Here is a 19,747-nt window from a genome sequence, read left to right on the forward strand (position 1 = left end):
AAAGATATCTTGCTATATTCTTGCTACAATAAGTCCCCTACATTTTCCTTTCAAATTTATATGTGTGTGTGTTTTAAAACAGACACCTAAATCTAACACGCATATATAATCCCATATCACACAGTCCGATTCTTATATCGTAAATTTCACTTGAAATCTAACATGATATACTAAGTATGATAAGCACACTTGAAAAATAAAAAGAAGAAAAAAATTTAGCTACCAGAAGTTGGTTTTAGAGTAAATAAATAAATTTCATTTATAAAATAATTATAAAAATATCTACAATAATGCCTTGACCATCATTTAAATCTAAAAGTTTGACATACTTTACTACTCTTTTAAATTAATAAAGATAGATAAATCCAACAGTTCCACCTGATGAAACTTAAGTTTAACATTCAAAATATTTCAAAGCTGGGGATAGAAACTGATTTGATGATTTGATGTTTCTTTAAATGGTTCCCCCCACCATCCCTATGGAAAAATGATCATAGAAAGATGATTGACAATAATGATATTAGGATAATTAAGAAACAAACCTCTCTTTAGGTTATTGAGCAAACAACAACTGTTTAGGCACTGAAGTAGATAGCATAAAATCCTCCCCTTTGAAGATCCCATCATCTTACTACAACCCATTTTCTCCTTCCTATCCACACTCCACCTACAAGCCATTTTACCAACCAACCACTTTTACCCAAACACCAACTTATAATCCTGTCCAAAGAATAAATAATAATGCAGACTGTACTTCTACAAACAAATAATACTAAACTTGTGTTGCGTTAATCATTGAAGAGGCCCAGCTCAGATACCCCACAAAACCATTTGTGCCTCAAATGGTGAAATCTTTCTTTTCTTGGAACGAAGGATTGCCTCAAAATTGTATCAATTTTTTCAGACCATACCCCACAAGTTTGAATTGTGCAACTTGATCCATGTTCTTTTCCCTTTAACAGGTTCTTTCTATCCAATCTTTAGTTTTCAGGCATCTTCTCACGTGGTCCTGTCCAGCAGCAGATTAGGAATGGACACTGAAACCCCACTTTTTTATGCAAAATTTTTCTTCTGATAAGAACCAATTGTTTGTTTATCTAGTGGCCTTGTACTACATCATCCTACAGTCAAAAGCAGTTTTGGGTGACCACAAACAGAGACACCAAATATTTCCTGGAATTTCTATCATCTTTTCTCAATTCAGTTAAAAAAAGAAAAACTGCAGGAACAGAGTATTTTCTACATTTAACAAAAGCTTATAAGAAGTATCAAAGAACTTTATACGATTTCAAATTCAAGTTTCAATCAAAACAATATTAAAAAAAAAAAGAGAGAACTTGTTAGAAGTAGAACATTAGAACTTCCTTGCCACAATTTTCTCTCCCCATTTGCAGCTGATTTATGCGCATTCAACTATAATCCACATTTTTACTTTGATCAAAGGCAAAATCATAACATCAAAATCAAATTGTAGTAATCCATGCAAGAGCAATGCAATTTTGCATGAAATACCAAGGCCTTGCTCAAATTCAATATAAGCAACATTTGTATGAATATCTTTTTAAAAAATAAAAAATAAAAAGACAAACATAATAATACTAATATAGAAATATTATATTAATGCTACATATCTGTTAAAACTACCCACGTTGTGTTACCAATAAGAGTTGATAGAAGGAGGGTAAAAACAAAAATACAAAATGGATAAGCTTTTTACATCATATAGACCCCTCATACAAGCAGGCAGGCTAGGATCCAAAAAAAATAAATCCAAAAGCCTGCAATTCTGTAAGGATACACATATAGACTTCACCTCTACTAGTTTGATTGCTTCGTAACATGGATATTAAAAAACACAAAATAGAACTGTACAAGGAGAATAAGGAGAAGAATCGGTGAATGCTGACCCGATCATCTCCCTGATGTGACCAAGGTTTTCTCCTCTGAGCCTTGAGCAGACTCCAGGCTTGTGGGAAGAGGAAGAGGTAAAGGTAGAGGTGGGCTTGGATTTGTATAAGATAGGGGAAGTGCTGGTACTAACTCTTCCTCAGGAGGAGCTGGTGTTGGCTGATCTGGTTTTGGTGCATGTGTGAAGTTGAGATCTTTGTTGGCAGCCAATGCAATAAGCTCCTTTTCCTCCAGCCCTTTTGCTGGCCCATGGCCGCATGGTTCTGTCGAGTGTTTGGCCAGTGCATCTTTAAATTTCTTGATCTGGCATACAACCCATATTTAGTTGGAAATAAACCATCAAATATTATAGAACCTAACAATGAGACAAAAAAATTGGACATGATGATTGATGAGAAATCCAAGCTGAAAGTTCCAATAAATTACAACAGATCTATAAACAAAAGTATAGCAGCAACCATAGTCAAGTAACACCTTAGATTCTATGCAATAAACTATATTATTTTGGACAAAATTTGCTACTAAATAATTAGCTTGAATACAATGCATTATGGGGGTTCATACTTCGTAATTCTTGGATACTGAAAACAGACAAAAAGGTCAAACACTCTGAAGAGAAAAAAAAAAAAAAAGTTATTTGAGAAAGAGCCTAATTGGCATCATAACGAGGGAGTCCAAAATCAATCAAGAAAGTGATATAATCATAGAAAATGCCAATCAATAAAAGTAACTATGCTTATTAGAACTAGGCAACAAACTAGGAATTCCATGCAGTATATAGTAATAGCAATAACTAAATCTGTGAAAGAACTAAAAGGAAAGGCAAAACTAACCGTGGCATTAGTGCAGCTGAAGCTGCATAACCGGCCTTGATCCCCTCGGTAAAACCTGAAGAACGGAAGGACGTGAACATTGAGGCTATAACACATCGATTTGTGATCCTCATAATTCACCTGAAGAAATTGCACATCTGGGTTCATCTCTGCGAATTGACATATCTGCCAAAACACAACATCCCCATCCACATTCAATCAGAAAAACTAAACTATAATCATTTAAGTTTCATAATAAGTATTTAACATGAGCCCCCATTAGTATGTGTATCCACAAGGGTATATTATTATACCTTGGGATGGAGAGCCTTGCAGCCACCACAGCCAGGGGAGAAGAAATCAACAATGACAAGTTTATCCCCAGCGTCCCGGAGGGAGTCCACAAGCTCTTGCGCAGAGGTCACCTCCTTCATGTTGGATTGCAATCCCTTATCCCACCATTTTGCAGCATTCTTGAGTCTAAGGCCAGTATGCTAATACCATAAAGCCCGAATCATAAGATAATTGGAATTCCCCATATGAGAAAAATCGCATAATTCTTTTCTTATGAACAAAAAGCCATGAATTCTACATAAAACTAGTAAACTGCAAATAAATAAAACGTGAAAAAGAAAAGCAACAAAAATTTTTTCTGTTAAAAGTAAATCTTGAGATTGCCCAGCAAAATCCCTTAAAAAATAGGGAGAAGGGATTACAATTCACAGACCTAAAAGAAAATAACAAAAAGAAATAAAAACGTTCGATTTAGGGGGAAAAAACTTGGAAAAGGATAAGAAGAAATCCAAATCAAATCTTGACCAACCTGAGCCTTAATTGACCTTTGAAGATAAATCCCTCTATTGGGTTTGCCTTGGTTTTCTTGAAGAACAACCCTCTTTCCATGAAAATCACTGCCAAGCGATCTCGTTTGCAATCTCAAAGCTTGAGGATTCAATTTCCGAGGGAACCCACTGAGCCTGCAAGAACTATATTTGTGGTGGTTTTGGTAAGCATTAAAGGATGGAGAAGAAGAATAATAAGAAGAAGAAACTAGGTTGGTATTGCTCAAAATATCAGCCATAATTTCCCACAAAGAAAAAGAAGCAGCAGAAGCAGAAAAAGAAACAAAAACCTTATGGAAAACAAAAGAACGGGAGATGAGAAAATGATGAGAAGTGGATGTTTTTGTTCAAAGGTGGAGGCTTTGAATTGCTCTTGCCCTTTGCCTTGAAAAAAGTGATTTCCTTTATCTCTCTCTCACGTTTTGTTGTTCAAGAAAAATAAAAGAAATCACTTCTCTCAAAGCATTTTAAAAGCAAAAGCAATTAGCCAAAGCACCAAAACAAAACCTTAACCAGGTCTCTTTCTCTGGGGTCGTTAACTGTTACTAATAGACATCTCCATTGATTCTAGACCGTTGGATACAACGACCAGTGACTGGAGGGATTTTGATCTAGCGGCTAGTACTGTAGGGTAAGACAGACGGGGAAACGTGGATAAGGTTGTTTGTGTCCTGTTCCAAGATTTAAGATTATTTTCTCGTTGGCCAGTTTTTTCGGTTCTTATGAGGCACGTGAGGCAGAGATATGGGACACGTGGCACCCATTCTTACCCTGATGGTTAAAAATTGGATATCCTTCGGATAAAAAATAGAACATTCTCATTTTATTTATTTATTTTTAATTTTTGCGGTATTTACCAACACAATGCTTGGCAATAAATTCTGGAGGAAAAATTTTCTTCCATAATATCTCACGTGAATTTTATTTGGGATTTAAATTTGAAATTGTATTATTAAAAGATTTTATCCGAATAATATTTACAGTCTTAAGGATAAAAAAAATAATAATTAACAATAATATAATTTTATTGATTACAATTTTTGAAGTCAGATTTAAAAATATGATTTTTTTTCCTTTTATAAATATTTTTTTAATAAATAAAAGAGAGAAATTAATATTATATGCAAAATTAACCTCTTCACCTAAGAATTCTTTACAGTTGGTTAGAATTTGAGATTTTATAATTGTAAAAATAATTATTGAATTAAAAATTTTTTATTTTGATTTGCTCTTTTTTTTAAAAATATAAAATTTGAATATCATTGATCAAAATATTTTTGAAAAAATAACAAATACATATTGAAAAATACTTCAAATATTCAAAATTTCAAAAATGAAATGATTTATTTCCAAATTAAGAAGTAAATTTATGATAGAGATGAGATGATTTTTCAATCACTTAAAATGCAAAATGCTTTTCCATATGAAATTACAATTTGCCCAACATTACTGAAATGCAAGTTGAAAATTGTAAATTGATCGTGAACAAATGAAACCAACAATTAATGAAAATAAAATCAATTAATTTAATTTTATAATATTAATATCACTGGTAAACCCATTTTATATAGATATTTTAGGGTAGTTTTATATTCATTTTGCCTTTTTAGTTCAATAATTTTATGATTTTAATGCTTATTTTAGTTAATTTGTTAATTTTAGTTTCATTATATTTGATTTTCGAAATTTTAATGCTTTTGATAGGTTTTAATAAGGTTTAAAGGCAAAAAGGTCCATATAAAAGAAATTAAAAGTGATTTAGAAGCCTAAAGTAGTGTGAAAAATGAAGAAAATTCACTTAAAGAAGAAGACTAGCCGAGACTTTCAAGGGCCTCAACATGCCCCGTGTTGAAGGTCATATGAAGATAAGAGTTAATCAGCAGGAATCCACATAAGGCATGTAAATTCATACTGGGTCGTGTAAACAGAGATTTCGAAACAAAACACGTCAAAAGTTTCAGGGACCACCACATGCCCCGTGTAGCTGGTCGTGCAGAATCTAAAGGTTCCTCCTCCGAATCAACATGAGGCATGTGAAAAACAACTTAAATCAACATGAGGCATGTGGGATGACGCTGGCAGATTTGCTGACATGGAAAATTTTTCTTTTTTCACACCTTTTATACCTTTTGTCTTTATCCCTTTAGAGACCATTTTTAGGGCAAACCTTGAGGGGATATATAAGCATCATATTCTCATTTTTACCATAAAGAGAAAGAGAGAGAAAAATCAAAAGAGAAAGGAAAGAGAAAATCACGTCATTTCTAGGAGGAAGAACACCTGCAGAGTGACATTTTTCAGCTTCTATTTTCAAGGATTTGGATCTTCTTCTTCTGGATTCTTTTATTTTTAGTTTTATTTTCATGTTTTCTTACTCTATTTCATATTTTCTACTTATAAATATAAGCATGAGTGAGTAGATACTTAAGATTTTAGAGTTGGGTGTAATGATTTAAGTTTTATTTGTGGATTTGGACTGGTTTTAATCAGATTTTAGTATATATAAGCTTTGATTCTTATCTTTTGTGCTTATTTACATACCCATTGTTGATACCCTTTGGGTTTTGTTCTTAATCTTAGATTGAAGGACCGAGAGGTGAAAATCTATGATAGATAATCAAGATAATGAACTTAATCACCTAGTGTTAGAAATAAACTAGTGGGTTAAGAGGAATTTCAAGTTGATTAAAATGCTTAAAGGGTTTTGGGTAATTAAACATCGCATGAGAATGGGATTTAGTTTCCTTTAAAACACTCTTTAGTTTGCTTGAAAGAGAAATTAAAGGAAATCAGAATCAACTTCCTTCAAACTTGTATTTCCCTTAATCTTGGCTTTACCTATCCAAATTCCAATGAAATTTACTTCATGAACCTCAGCTCTGGAATCAATTTTTACCATTAATTAATTAAATCTTTTGTTACTTGCTGAAATGTTAGTAAATTAGTATAGTGCTTAGAATTTTAATTGCTTAATTCATTATAATTTCCCTATTTTTTCCAATTTAATTTGCTGCATCTCTTACTATATTTTTGGCACAAATTATCGATAGCCCAAATAATCATAACTTTTATAGTTTGGTACTCAAACAACAAATCTCTGTGGGAGGATATCTTTTCTTTACTATTTGAACGACCCGTATACTTGCGGAGTACGCAATCAAGTTTTTGGTGTCGTTGCCGGGGATTTGTTTTGTTTGATATTAGACGATTGATTGTTTGGTTAATTTGGGCATTTTATTTTTTATTTTAATTTCTCTTCTTTATCATTTTACTTTGAGAATAACAAAAAGTGCAGAAATTGATTTAATTTTTGATCCTGAGATTGAAAAGACAGCTAAAGCTTTAAGAGCAGAGTCTAAAAGAAGAAAAGCTGAACTCAGAATTCAAAGACAGCAAGAGCGACAAGTGACAGAAGCTATGGCAAACAACAACAACCGATCAATTAAGGATCATGCTTTTCCTAATTTTGGAGATTTTAGACCTAGTATTACAAGGCCTAGAGTGGAAGCAAACAACTTTGAGTTGAAGCCCTCACTTTGTCAAATGGTTCAACAATCACAGTTTGAGGGAGGTCCTACTGAGAGTCCACATGTGCACCTTGCACATTTTCTTGAGATTAGTGACATGCTAAAGATAAATGGAGTGTTAGATGATGCCATCAGGCTGAGATTATTTCCTTTTTCTTTGAAGGATCGTGCTAGGGAGTGATTACATTCATTACCTTCGGGTTCAATAACTACTTGGGATGAGTTGTCACAAGCTTTCTTGGCTCAATACTTTCCTCCTAGCAAGACTGTAAAATTGAGAAATTAATTAAGTTCTTTCAAACCAAGGGATGATGAGAGTCTCTATGAAGCTTGGGAGAGATACAAGGATCTTCAAAGGAGATGTCCACATTATGGAATCCCTAAATGGATGCTAGTTCAAAATTTCTACAATGGTGTTTCTCCAGCAATTAGAAGTATAATTGATGCATCTTCAGGAGGTGATCTTATGGAGAAGTTAGAAGATGAAGCTTATTCAGCATTGGATAAAATTGCTTACAACAATTATCAATGGAGCTGTGAAAGAAATGAAATGAAGAAGCCACTAGCTGGTGTATATGAATTAGATGCCATGAGTATGTTCAATGCCAAATTTAATGCTTTGACAAGAAAAATGGATAAGTTAAGCATGAAGGTTGACTCATCAATTGGAGGATCTAGTTATACAAAAGATGTTGGTGCGGGAAATATGCATTGTATCAATGATTTTCCTTCCTATAGGCAAGAGTTTGGAAATGAGCAAGTTGATTTTATTGGGAATTACAATAAAAAAACCAATTGGTAATCCTTTTTCTGCTACATATAATCCAGCATAGAGGAATCAACCTAACTTTTCTTGGGGAGGTCTATAAGGGCAGGGACAGAATTATCAACAACCTCCTAATTTTCAGCAATAATAGCAGAATTTTCAGCAAAACAGAGTACCACCTGGATTTCCACCACAAAGGAATCAAAATGCACCTATTCCACAATCACTAGTTCAGTCTTCAGACCAAGATTCAATTTTGAAGTCTATGATAGAGAATTTCTTAACTGCTCAACAAAAACAAGGAGAAATGATTCAATAATTAACTTCAATGATAGACCAGCTTGCCACTCATAATAGGATGTTAGAAAACCAAATGGCTCAACAAGCAAGCTCTTCGAGCAAAGCACAAGGAAAACTTCCAAGTCAACCAGAGAATCCTAGAGAACATTGCAAGGCAGTGATCCTAAGGAGTGGGAAAATTGTGGGAGAAGAAGAAAAAGATGAGGTAGAAAAGGAAAAGAAGAAAGAAGATGAAAACAAAAATGAATCTATTCCGAATCATGATGAAGTTAATGAGGAAGCAAACAAGAAGAATGAAATTGAAAAAGAAGAAGAGGAAAAGTATGTGCCTCCACCACTATACAAGCCACCATTTCCATATCCTCAGAGGTTTCAAAAAGCAAAGCTAGATAAGCAGTTCGGGAAATTTTTAGAAGTTTTGAAGAAATTATACATCAACATTCCATTTACAGATGCAATTTCTCAAATGCCCTCATATGCTAAATTCCTGAAAGAAATTTTATCAAACAAGAGGAGATTAGAAGATTATGAAACTGTGGCATTAACAGAGGAGTGTAGTGCTCTCTTACAGAATAAACTTCCACCAAAATTGAAGGATCCAGGAAGTTTCTCTATACCTTGTCACATTGGGGATACTAGTATTGAAAAGGCATTGTGTGATCATGGAGCTAGTGTAAGTTTGATGCCACTCTCCATTTGTGAAAAGCTGAAGGTAGGAGATTTGAAGCCCACCACCATTTCTTTGCAACTAGCTGTGTGACGCTCCTCACCCATCTACAGTGTAGCCGAGCGATGAGTGCTACATTCAGTGTCGGAGCACCTTATCTTGTCTTGTCATGTCTATTGTTGTCATTTAAATCAGGTAACTTATGTGTAGAATTTTTTTTTTTATATATATATATCTTATTTATGTGGAGACCCGGACAGAGCCTCCCTTGTTTTATTAGCATCTGGCGGATTTCCACTAATCACCTATTACATGTCCATATCATATTCTCTTTTATCATATTATTCACAACTATTTATGAGATCTCAAAATAAAGTATTGTCTATTGCATTCATATGGAAATTCATAGATAATAAATTGCAAGTTTTCACTTTAATCTCAAGTTTAATTACAAGTCCAAAATGAAATACATCATGACTAGACATAATGAACAAAATACTAGTCTATACATGGGCCCTACCAAAATACAAAAAACCGGTGAGGTGACTCGGGCGATGGAGATCTGGTCGAGCTCTGTCGATGCACTCTTGGTCTTTCTTCTGCGAACTCTTGGGGTGATCTCCAGTACCTACGCGATGAAAAACCAACGCGCTAAGCATAACGCTTAGTGGTGCATAATTTATAATAACAATCATTTAACAATTGAAATAATATCTGCAAATCATAATTTCTGGGTCTTTTATATTTTTATTGCTCTTTGGAAATAATTAACATTATCGAGATCTTTTATGATTACTTATTATATTTTAAGTCTTAATTAATTTTTATCAGTGCCCAAGAAACCTATAACAAATTATAAAAGCTGGATGCACGGGTGTATACTGGTTACAAAGCCATATGTCTATCCAGTATAGGTCTGTCAGGCACGAGGCCAGCTGTCAGGCATGAGACCCGCTGTCAAGCATGAGACCCGCTGTCAGGCTTGTAAAGCCAGAAATAAAGTAGGCACAATGGCCAGTAAATAGGTATATAGCCTGTAGAACAATCATACCAGACATATATTATCAGTTCATGATTTTCTCGGTAGGCAGTACTGCTATCTGTAGTCCCTAATTAGTATACCAATTTATCCAAACTAAATAAATAAGTCTAGGTATACTATGGGCAATTAAATATTTTAATTATTTTAGCACTATTTACTGTTACTATTTTTTTGGTACTGTTCATTGGTACCATTAATTTCATATTAATAGGACATTAGTCCCAATTTACATATTCATATAATTTTTAATATTTAATTATCCTTATGAGTATTTTAATTATCATATATAGCATTTTTCCCGTGAACCTTTCTTTAGGTTCATATTGATGTATTATCTTTATCTAGGAATTTGACTAGGTTAGGATCTCTATTTAGTCAAACTTCCTTCATAACAATTGCTCCTCTATGTTTAAACTTGAATTTCAGTTTTTGAATCACTGAATTTGGGGTTATAGAACTCAAGTTATGGTCAAAATACCATAACTGGTCCCTTTACCTCTAAGCTGTCCAGAATTTATAATTTCTGATCAATAAACTTTGACCAGTCATTTGATCATTTTATGGTCATTTTTAAACTTAGGTTCCTTCACAAGATATGTTCGTCTATGTCTTAGGGACTCCCAGGTACAATTTCATAAATTTTCAAGTTTGGTATAGTGAGTTATAGTTAGTATATTAACCTGGACTCTCAGTCCTATAAGAGCAATAGCCAACTTCAGGGCAGTATGTTTGACCCTCTTTTTAGGGTCTTTACACTTAGAATTTGGCAAAGGTTTCTAAATCAATGTTGTAGCCCTAAGTATCATGTTTCCATTGATGAAATTTTAGGTCATTTGAACCAGTATAGAGAGAGTTATGACCAAATGAACACGTACTGTTCATTTGGTCATTTTTGTGGGTTAGCAGTTTTAGTGACTCAACTTGTGCTAACAATTTGATTTAGTTAGAAGCAAAATTGGATCAAGTGGTCTTCATGAAAAGTGTAGCACTATGTCTAAGCTTTCCATTGATGTAATTTTAATTCATTTGGACCAGTATAGAGAGAGTTATGACCAAATGAACACATACTGTTCATTTGGTCATTTTCTGAGTTAGCAGTTTTAGTGACTCAACTTTTGCTAACAATTTGATTTAGTTAAAAGCAAAACTGGGTCAAGTGATCTTCATGAAAAGTGTAGCCCTATGTCTAAGCTTTCCATTGATGTAATTTTAAGTCATTTGGACCAGCATAGAGAGAGTTATAACCAAATGAACACATACTGTTCATTTGGTCATTTTCTGGGTTTCAGTGTTTGGCCATCCGAGTTTGGTTAGAGAATTGGTCATGATTTTGGAAAAATTTAGGCATGGTGTCTACATGAAAAATGGGCTATTTTGAGTCTATTTTCACCTTCAATTAGCCTCATACCAATTGGAGTCACACATTTTTGGTTATGAGTCAATAAACCCACTGGACTCATTGAGTCCAAACCTGCAGAAAATTGAACACTCCCAATATCTCAATTTCTTCAACTTCCTTACTTTAATTTGCATGCAATACACTTTTATAAGCAACAATCTCAACTCAATAAGTCAATTTCCATATTTACACCAATTCCTCAAGCATTTACACAAACCCTAGTTTTCAAAGTTTTAAATTTTTACAAACACTACACAATCAAACACCCAAACATTTTAACTCATCACACATTCTCATGGAAAAATTTTCCATCACTTAAAAGCAATAAATATCAAGTTCCATGGCTGCCAAAAATTCAAGGGTTCTTTCCTCAAGATTTTCATTTTGTTTTAATGATATTTGTGTTTGGCTAAACATGCTTTTCATGTTTAATAAAGAGAAGAAAAGGGATTAGTGCACTAACGTTACTTGAGCTTCCCAAAACTTTAACCTTTCTCCTCTTTATGGTTATCTATAGCTTCCTTAGAATGTGGGGAGGATTTTTAATGAAATGTGTTATGGGTTTTGGTGAGGAAATGAGGGAGGAATCAAGCTTGAAGCTTGAATAACAATAGTGGAGGAAGGAAACCAAGGCAGCCGGCAATGAGAGGGAAGAGATGAGGGAGAAGATGAGTTAGGTAGCTTTTGTCTTTTATTGGTATTTATATATTCCATATATGTTATACTTTAATTTCGTTTTAAATTTTCACAAGCTTATTTTTGTTTTCTTCTTTTCTTCTTCTTTTCTTCTTCTTTCCTAATTCAACTCATAATATTAATTTGTGTTAATTATTTTTATTCTCTAAATTTTATTTTGACATTTAGGTCAAAATTCACCTCTGTGAGTGAAATGACCAAAATGCCCTTCATAATGCATATCGGGTTATTTTTATTATTTTTGTACCAATTTATAAATCCTCTAAACTTTAATTTATTTTTCTCTAAATTTTTTCTATATTTTCTTAACATTTATTCCTTCAATTTAAGCCTCTTCACTATAGTTTAGGTGTAGTTCCAGACATTTTGACTGTCCGAACAAACATTAGTCGTCGAAACAGTAAAATGTACGAACTACCTATGGTGAGGATGTTACAAGCTAATAGATCCATCAAATATCCAGTGGGAATTTTGGAGAATGTGACCTTAAAAGTTGGAAAATTTTTCATTCCTGTGGATTTTGTGGTTCTTGAAATGGAAGAAGATATTCACATACCTATCATTTTGGGACGGCCATTTTTAGCCACAGCAGGGGCTATAATTGATGTAAAGAATGGTAGATTGACATTAAAAGTTGGAGAAGAGGAGGTGGAATTTAATTTGAATCAGACTTTGAAGAAACATCATGGAGTTAATCCTTGTTTAAGGGTGGATGTTATTGATGAGATTGTGGAAGCAGAATTTAAGAAAATATATCTTGAGGACCCTTTGGAGAATTGTTTGGTACATAGTAGAACAACAAAGGATGAAAATCCTGAAGTTGTAGCTTTTGCTCAAATTTTGGAAGCTACTCAAAAGTTGTAGAAGATCAAGTTTTGCAAGTTGAAGAATTGAAATATGAAGTTGCACACCCATTTTTGCTAGATGAGAAGGACGCACCACAGGTAGACCTCAAACCACTTTCATCTAAATTAAGGTATGCTTTTCTTGGACCTAATTCAACTTATCCTATCATTATTAATGCAAATTTGAGTGATGTACAAGTTGAAAAATTGCTAAGAGAGTTAAGAGCACATAGAAAAGTCATTGGTTACACCATTGATGACATAAAGGGTATAAACCCTACCTTGTGCATGCATAGGATTCTTTTAGAGGATAATTTTAAAGCTACCATAGAACATCAAAGAAGGTTAAATCCTAATATGAAAGAGGTAGTGAAGAAAGAAATCTTGAAACTGCTTGAAGCTGGGATCATTTATCCTATTTCTGATAGTAGTTGGGTTAGCCCAGTTCATGTAGTTCCTAAGAAAGGAGGTGTGACCATTGTGAAAAATGAAAATAATGAATTGATACCTACTAGAATTGTCACAGGGTGGAGGATATGTATAGATTACAGGAAGCTTAATAGTGCCACTAGGAAAGATCATTTTCCCTTACCTTTTATTAATCAAATGTTAGAGAGGTTAGCAAAAGATTCATATTTTTGTTATTTGGATGGGTATTCTGGTTTTTTCCATGTGACACCCCTTACCCGTCTACAGTGTAGCCGAGCAAGATATGCCACACAGTGTGCCAGAGCGCCATATCTTATTTTATTACAATTTACTCTTTCTTAATTTATTTATTTATTCATTTATTAGTCACTAAGTGAAATTTATGCCATTTAATTTATTTATTGAAATTATGAATTAATTTAAGGTTTCGAAAATTTTTCAGAAAATACGGCTGAGTGCCGGCTAAAAATGGAGAAAACAGTTCTTCAGAACCTGTGAAAAACACTTCCAATAATTTCCAATCATTCTCAAACTCTAATTGTATCACATCAATTTACAACAATTTCTTAACAATTCCTCCATTTGTCATTCATTCATTTCACTTCATCATCATGCTCAAATCATAAATAAATTCTCACAAGGCATTTATAATCACAAAGTTACAAATACTTACATTAATACAAGATTATATTACATTTGTTTCAAATACATATAATAAAATAAGAGTTTAATTACAAAACTTACAAGAATCACAAAATACAAAATGGGACCTAGTGTCCTACTAATGCACTGTAGCCTGTGAGGTGACACGGATACTATGCAGAACTATGAACGGCCTTACCCAGTCTGTGGTTTACTGGGCCCTCTGTCCAAATCTTCAGTACCTATGTATTGCAAAAGTGACGCGCTAAGCATAAAGTTTAGTGGTGCCAATAATACAAGAAAATGTAATATGCAAATAAATATAATAATTTCCTAGTAATTGTGTTCATAAGAAATGAATAATTACTAACTTATTTTTAGTCGAAGGCTAACTGCATTTTATGATGTTAACTTCTTCATGCATTTTGTTAATTGTTTTCTTGATGATTTTGAGCTTCTTTATTTTATTGTAATCATTCTTGATCTTTATCTTGATATTTCATTTCCTTATTTTCTTTAATAATCAATTCAATTACAATTATACTTTTCCATGCCCAAGTAACCTATACAAATTGATAGGATTGTATAAACGGGTAAACTAGCACTGGGTACCAGTCACAATGTGTCTCCCGGTATGCAAACAGAATGGCTAATAAGCCATAAAAGCAATAAGGCATAATGCCAAATATAACATCATAATCAGTATAGCCATAGGCTATCATTACAGAATGGCAATGAAGCCATACATCATACGCAGTACTGCTATCAGAACCCTATTGACATGTCAACCTATCCAAACCAATCACATTAGGCCTACTAGGGCATATTACAAAGTCATTTCTTGAATATTTATACTTTACATGTAAGGTTACTATTCATTTCATTAGTCAACTAAAATATTGACTTTTTCATAGATAATAAGTATATTGGTTCAAATATCACCAACATACCACATTTTGCATTCCAAAGTTGTTGGCATTGGTTGCGAATTCCATTTCAAAGCTTAGTGTTAGTTATTCACAATTTTCATATTTCAAGCACTAAGTTTACTGTTCCATTGGTCATTTGTACAGTAGGAATTTGGAAAAATTATCTTCATGAAAATTGTTCCTTATTTTGTCTAGTTACATTTCTTTTTTTGAATCACTCCATTTGGAGTTTTGTAGCTCAAGTTATGGCCTAAACACCATAACTGGCCGGATTGCAAATTTTTCAGATTTTCTGGACTGACCAAATCTATAGTGTTTTATGCAGTGATTGAAGGTCACTTTTTGAATATGTTATAGTCAAAATTTGGGTTAGGTTTCTTCATAAAAGTTGTAGGTCTATATCTCATCTTTCTGCTGGTAAAATTTCAGGTCAATTAGACCTTTCTACACTGAGTTATGACTAAATGAATAGACACTGTTTATTTGGTTATTTTGCCCAGACAGAATGCAAGTCACCCGGATTAGGGCAATTTTTAGGTCAACTTGGTTTGGTTTTTTGGGCAGGGTTTCTCCACCTAAGTTGTGCCATTATGTGTCTAGTTTCATGTCCAATTATTCTTTCACCAATTGAACTTATACAACTCTATTTATAGCTGCCCAAACCTGCTGGACTCATGCTCAGTCCTGTAGGTCAGCCAAGGCAGCTCACCCACACTCAAATGCCAAGTCTCAACTCACTTCATTTCCTCATTATACACATTCAAATGGTCACTAATTGACCATTACAAGGTTAATAAACCATCACATAAGAAAACCCTAATGTTGTTCAAGTATTCACATTTTCAAGGTTCATTCATGCATCACACTTGCATTTCACTTACTCTTACATGTTCAATCACTCATTTCATGCTATGGGCTGCTCATAAACACTTTACTTCAACTAAATTCATCAAACCCTAACCATCCCTAGGCTGCCCAAATTGTAGGGATGAATATACATAAGTTTTATTTTATTTTTCTTACACTTTTCCGCTTATCTTATGCCAATAAACATGAATTAAGTAAAAGAGATAGGAGATTGGACGCTAACCTTTGTTGGAAAGTTTTCTTACACTTGCAAATCCTCTTTGTTTCCTTTCTTTCTTTGCTGCCTCAAATCACTCAAGGTATAAGGAGTAGTTTTTGTGAAGAAGGCAAGGGATTTTATGGAGTAAGTAAGTGGTAGATGCAACTTTGGGTGAAGGAAAATGGTGGGAGGGACCTCTAATGGTGGAATCTCGGAAAAATGAAGGGAAGAAGAAGAAAGAGCAGATTTCTAATTGTATTTATCTCTTTTTAATTATTTTGTAATGGCTTGTTTAAATGTGATTGGTGGGAGCACTTTTAATGACATCATATGATGTCATAATTCCCTATTTCTTTTATTTTTCTTTCCTTTTCTTTTCTACTCATTTTTCTTTCCTTTTCTTTTCTACTCATTTTCAATTAAATTTTTAGTAATATTTATTCATATTTTATGTCATAATAATTATTTATTTAACTAGACAAGTCAGCCAAAAATCACCTCTGAAGGTGAAATGACCAAAATGCCCTCCGTTTGGCTTAACAGACTAAAATTGTCTGTACCGATTAAAAATTTTTTCTAAGAATTTTCTTGGCATTCTAATGCCATAGAAACCTCAATGACCCTTCTCTGGAGTCCCAAAAATTATTTTATGAATTTTCTCCAGGGTCTAGGGCTCCTAGTTGTGAGGACCGTAACTTCCCACTGGATTACCCACCGCTAGGGCACCAGCTCATTTAACTTGGTTGTATTTTATTTCTAAAATTTTTCTTAAATTTTTTTTGTTAATATTTGAGTTAATTATGATTCCTCACTTTAGTTTAAATATTTTTTTCCCAGACGTTCTAGCTGTCCGGACCGATACGGGTCACCGGAACAGTAGAATGTACGGAGTTGCTACAGGGAGGGTGTTACAACTCTTCCCCTCTAATTTAAATTTTGTCCTCAAAATTTACCTGACTTAAGTAATCGTGGAGTTGCTACCTCCTTGTTTCTTTACTTCCTTGTATCGCCTCATCAGTGTCTGGGTTTGGCTCTTCCTGAACTTCCATAGCATATATCTACGGTGCCACCCTGACTTCAGGCCTTTCAACTGTCTCAAAAACAATCTTCTCTGAAATATCAGCCGTTTCTGCTCTACCCGATCTTTTACCCCTTTGAACTGTAGGGGTAGGTCTATCAACTTGTACTGGAGCTATTGAACCACTCTTCTGAGGGCAATCTCTTATGAAATGATTCGTAGCCCCACACTTGAAACGCTCTCTAGTAAACAGTCAACACTCCCCTCTGTGTCTCCTACCACAGTGCATGCATTCAGGCACTGGGGCAAATCCCCTTGTTACAGTGCCTGGGGAGCTAACTATAGATATTCCAATCTGGCCTCTCTGGCCCTGTGTCTGATCTTATGAACTAGAACCTTTAAACTTCTTACTATCAGTCGATATACTTGACTGCCCTGGTCCAAATTCCCTCTTACGCTGCCTATCTTTCCTATTTTGTTCACTTACTCTGACCCTTTCCACTTTCAGTGGGGCTTCAACTAATTTCGTGAAGTTCGTAATCCCCAAGGCAGTGATCATTATTTTAATGTTGTCATTTAGCCCCTCTTCAAACCTTCTGCACCTCTCTGCTTCTATGGGGACTATCTCTCTTCCGTAGTGGCTTAATCTAACAAACTCCTTTTCATACTCCACTACTGATAGCTGTTTCTGCCCCAGGTTAATGAATTCTCTCCTCCTGTCTTCTAGGTACACACTTCCCACATACATCTTCTTAAATTCAGCAAGGAAGAAATCCCAAGTTATCAACTCTGGCTGGACCTCATTAGATATAGTGTCCTACCACTGATAGGCATCATCTTGAAGTAGGGATACAGCACCCTCCAAGTTCTGCTCTGGGGTGCAATGCAGTTACTTCAATACCCTTATGGTGTGGTCTAGCCAATTCTCAGCCGCCACCGAGTCATCTTCTTTCTTACCAATAAAGTCCACATCCCCAAATTTTCTCAGTTTTTCCAAATGGAATTTCTGCTGTAGAGGTGGTGGTGGTGGCATAACCCCAGCCATCTGTATGAAGAATTTAGCCATTTGCTGAAACAAAGCCGGCAGAGGCTGTGCAGGCACTACTGGTGCTGGTGGAGCAGGTTCTCCCTGGCCCCCAGTCTCAGCTGCAAGTGGAGCACAACTCTCCACTTCCTCATCCACTGCTATCTGTAATGTGGGGTTCATATCCTAATCAAAATAACAAAACCGAACAGATCTGCATTAGTGTCATCTCGACTCTTACAAATGCAATGCATGGTATGGACTCCATCTAGACTCAGAAACGCCTAAACTAGGCTCTGATACCACTAAATGTGACACCCCTTACCCATCTACAGTGTAGCCGAGCAAGATATGCGACATAGTATGCCGGAGCACCATATCTTATTTCATTACAATTTACTCTTTCTTAATTTATTTATTTATTCATTTATTAGTCACTAAGTGAAATTTATGCCATTTAATTTATTTATTGAAATTATGAATTAATTTAAGGTTTTGAAAATTTTTCAGAAAATTTGGCAGAGTACCGGCTAAAAATGGAGAAAATAATTCTTCGGAACCTGTGAAAAACACTTCCAATAATTTTCAATCATTCTCAAACTCCATTTGTATCACATCAATTTACAATAATTTCTTAACAATTCCTCCATTTTTCATTCATTCATTTCACTTCATCATCATGCTCAAATCATAAATAAATTCTCACATGGTATTTATAATCACAAAGTTACAAATACTTACATTAATACAAGATTATATTACATTTGTTTCAAATACATATGATAAAATAAGAGTTTAATTACAAAACTTACAAAAATCACAAAATACAAAATGGGACCTAGTGTCCTACCAATGCACTGTAGCCTGTGAGGTGACACGGACAATATGCAGAACTATGAACGGCCTTACCCAGTCTGTGATCTACTAGGCCCTCTGTCCAAATCTTCAGTACCTATGCATTGCAAAAGCGATGCGCTAAGCATAGAGCTTAGTGGTGCCAATAATACAAGAAAATGTAATATGCAAATAAACAAAATAATTTCCTAGTAATTGTGTTCATAAGAAATGAATAATTACTAACTTATTGTTTAGTCGAAGGCTAACTGCATTTTATGATATTAACTTCTTCATGCATTTTGTTAATTGTTTTCTTAATGATTTTGAGCTTCTTTATTTTATTGTAATCATTCTTGATCTTTATCTTGATATTTCATTTCCTTATTTTCTTTAATAATCAATTCAATTAAAATTATACTTTTCCATGCCCAAGTAACCTATACAAATTGACCGGACTGGATAAATGGGTAAACTAGCACTGGGTACCAGGTACCTCAGGTTGTCACACCATCAGTCACAATGTGTCTCCCGGTGTGCAAACAGAATGGCTAATAAGCCATAAAAACAATAAGGCATAATGCCAAATATAACATCATAATCAGTATAGCCATAGGCTATCATCACAGAATGGCAATGAAGCCATACATCATACGCAGTACTGCTATCAGAACCCTATTGGCATGCCAACCTATCCAAACCAATCACATTAGGCCTACTAGGGCATATTACAAAGTCATTTCTTGAATATTTATACTTTACATGTAAGGTTACTATTTATTTCATTAGTCAACTAAAATGTTAACTTTTTCATAGATAATAGGTATATTGGTTCAAATATCACCAACATACCACATTTTTCATTCCAAAGTTGTTGGCATTGGTTGCCAATTCCATTTCAAAGCTTAGTGTTAGTTATTTACAATTTTCAGATTTCAAGCGCTAAGTTTACTATTCCATTGATCATTTGTACAGTAAGAATTTGACAAAATTGTCTTCAT

General features: G+C 34.2%; 2 protein-coding genes and 1 non-coding gene across 3 annotated transcripts; 1 reads left to right on the plus strand and 2 right to left on the minus strand.

Annotated features, from left to right (window-relative positions):
• Positions 1 to 1,694: 1,694 nt before the first annotated feature.
• LOC110648776 (thioredoxin-like 1-1, chloroplastic) lies at positions 1,695 to 4,056 on the minus strand. Its single transcript, XM_021803117.2, has 4 exons — positions 3,544 to 4,056; positions 3,035 to 3,214; positions 2,742 to 2,906; positions 1,695 to 2,211 (listed from the first exon to the last, which is right to left on the minus strand). Exons 1-4 carry the CDS (start codon positions 3,799 to 3,801, stop codon positions 1,912 to 1,914), a joined length of 903 nt encoding a protein of 300 aa, XP_021658809.2. The 5' UTR covers positions 3,802 to 4,056; the 3' UTR covers positions 1,695 to 1,911.
• A 3,304-nt stretch (positions 4,057 to 7,360) lies between these two features.
• On the minus strand, positions 7,361 to 7,467 carry LOC131177486 (small nucleolar RNA R71). The gene has a single exon (XR_009146951.1). It is a non-coding gene; the product is annotated as a small nucleolar RNA R71 (small nucleolar RNA).
• A 172-nt stretch (positions 7,468 to 7,639) lies between these two features.
• Positions 7,640 to 8,915, plus strand: LOC131177483 (uncharacterized). Its single transcript, XM_058142503.1, has 2 exons — positions 7,640 to 7,802; positions 8,425 to 8,915. Exons 1-2 carry the CDS (start codon positions 7,640 to 7,642, stop codon positions 8,913 to 8,915), a joined length of 654 nt encoding a protein of 217 aa, XP_057998486.1.
• Positions 8,916 to 19,747: the final 10,832 nt, after the last annotated feature.

Source organism: Hevea brasiliensis, unplaced genomic scaffold (genome assembly GCF_030052815.1).
Source record: "Hevea brasiliensis isolate MT/VB/25A 57/8 unplaced genomic scaffold, ASM3005281v1 Scaf5, whole genome shotgun sequence".
Lineage (NCBI taxonomy): Eukaryota > Viridiplantae > Streptophyta > Magnoliopsida > Malpighiales > Euphorbiaceae > Hevea > Hevea brasiliensis.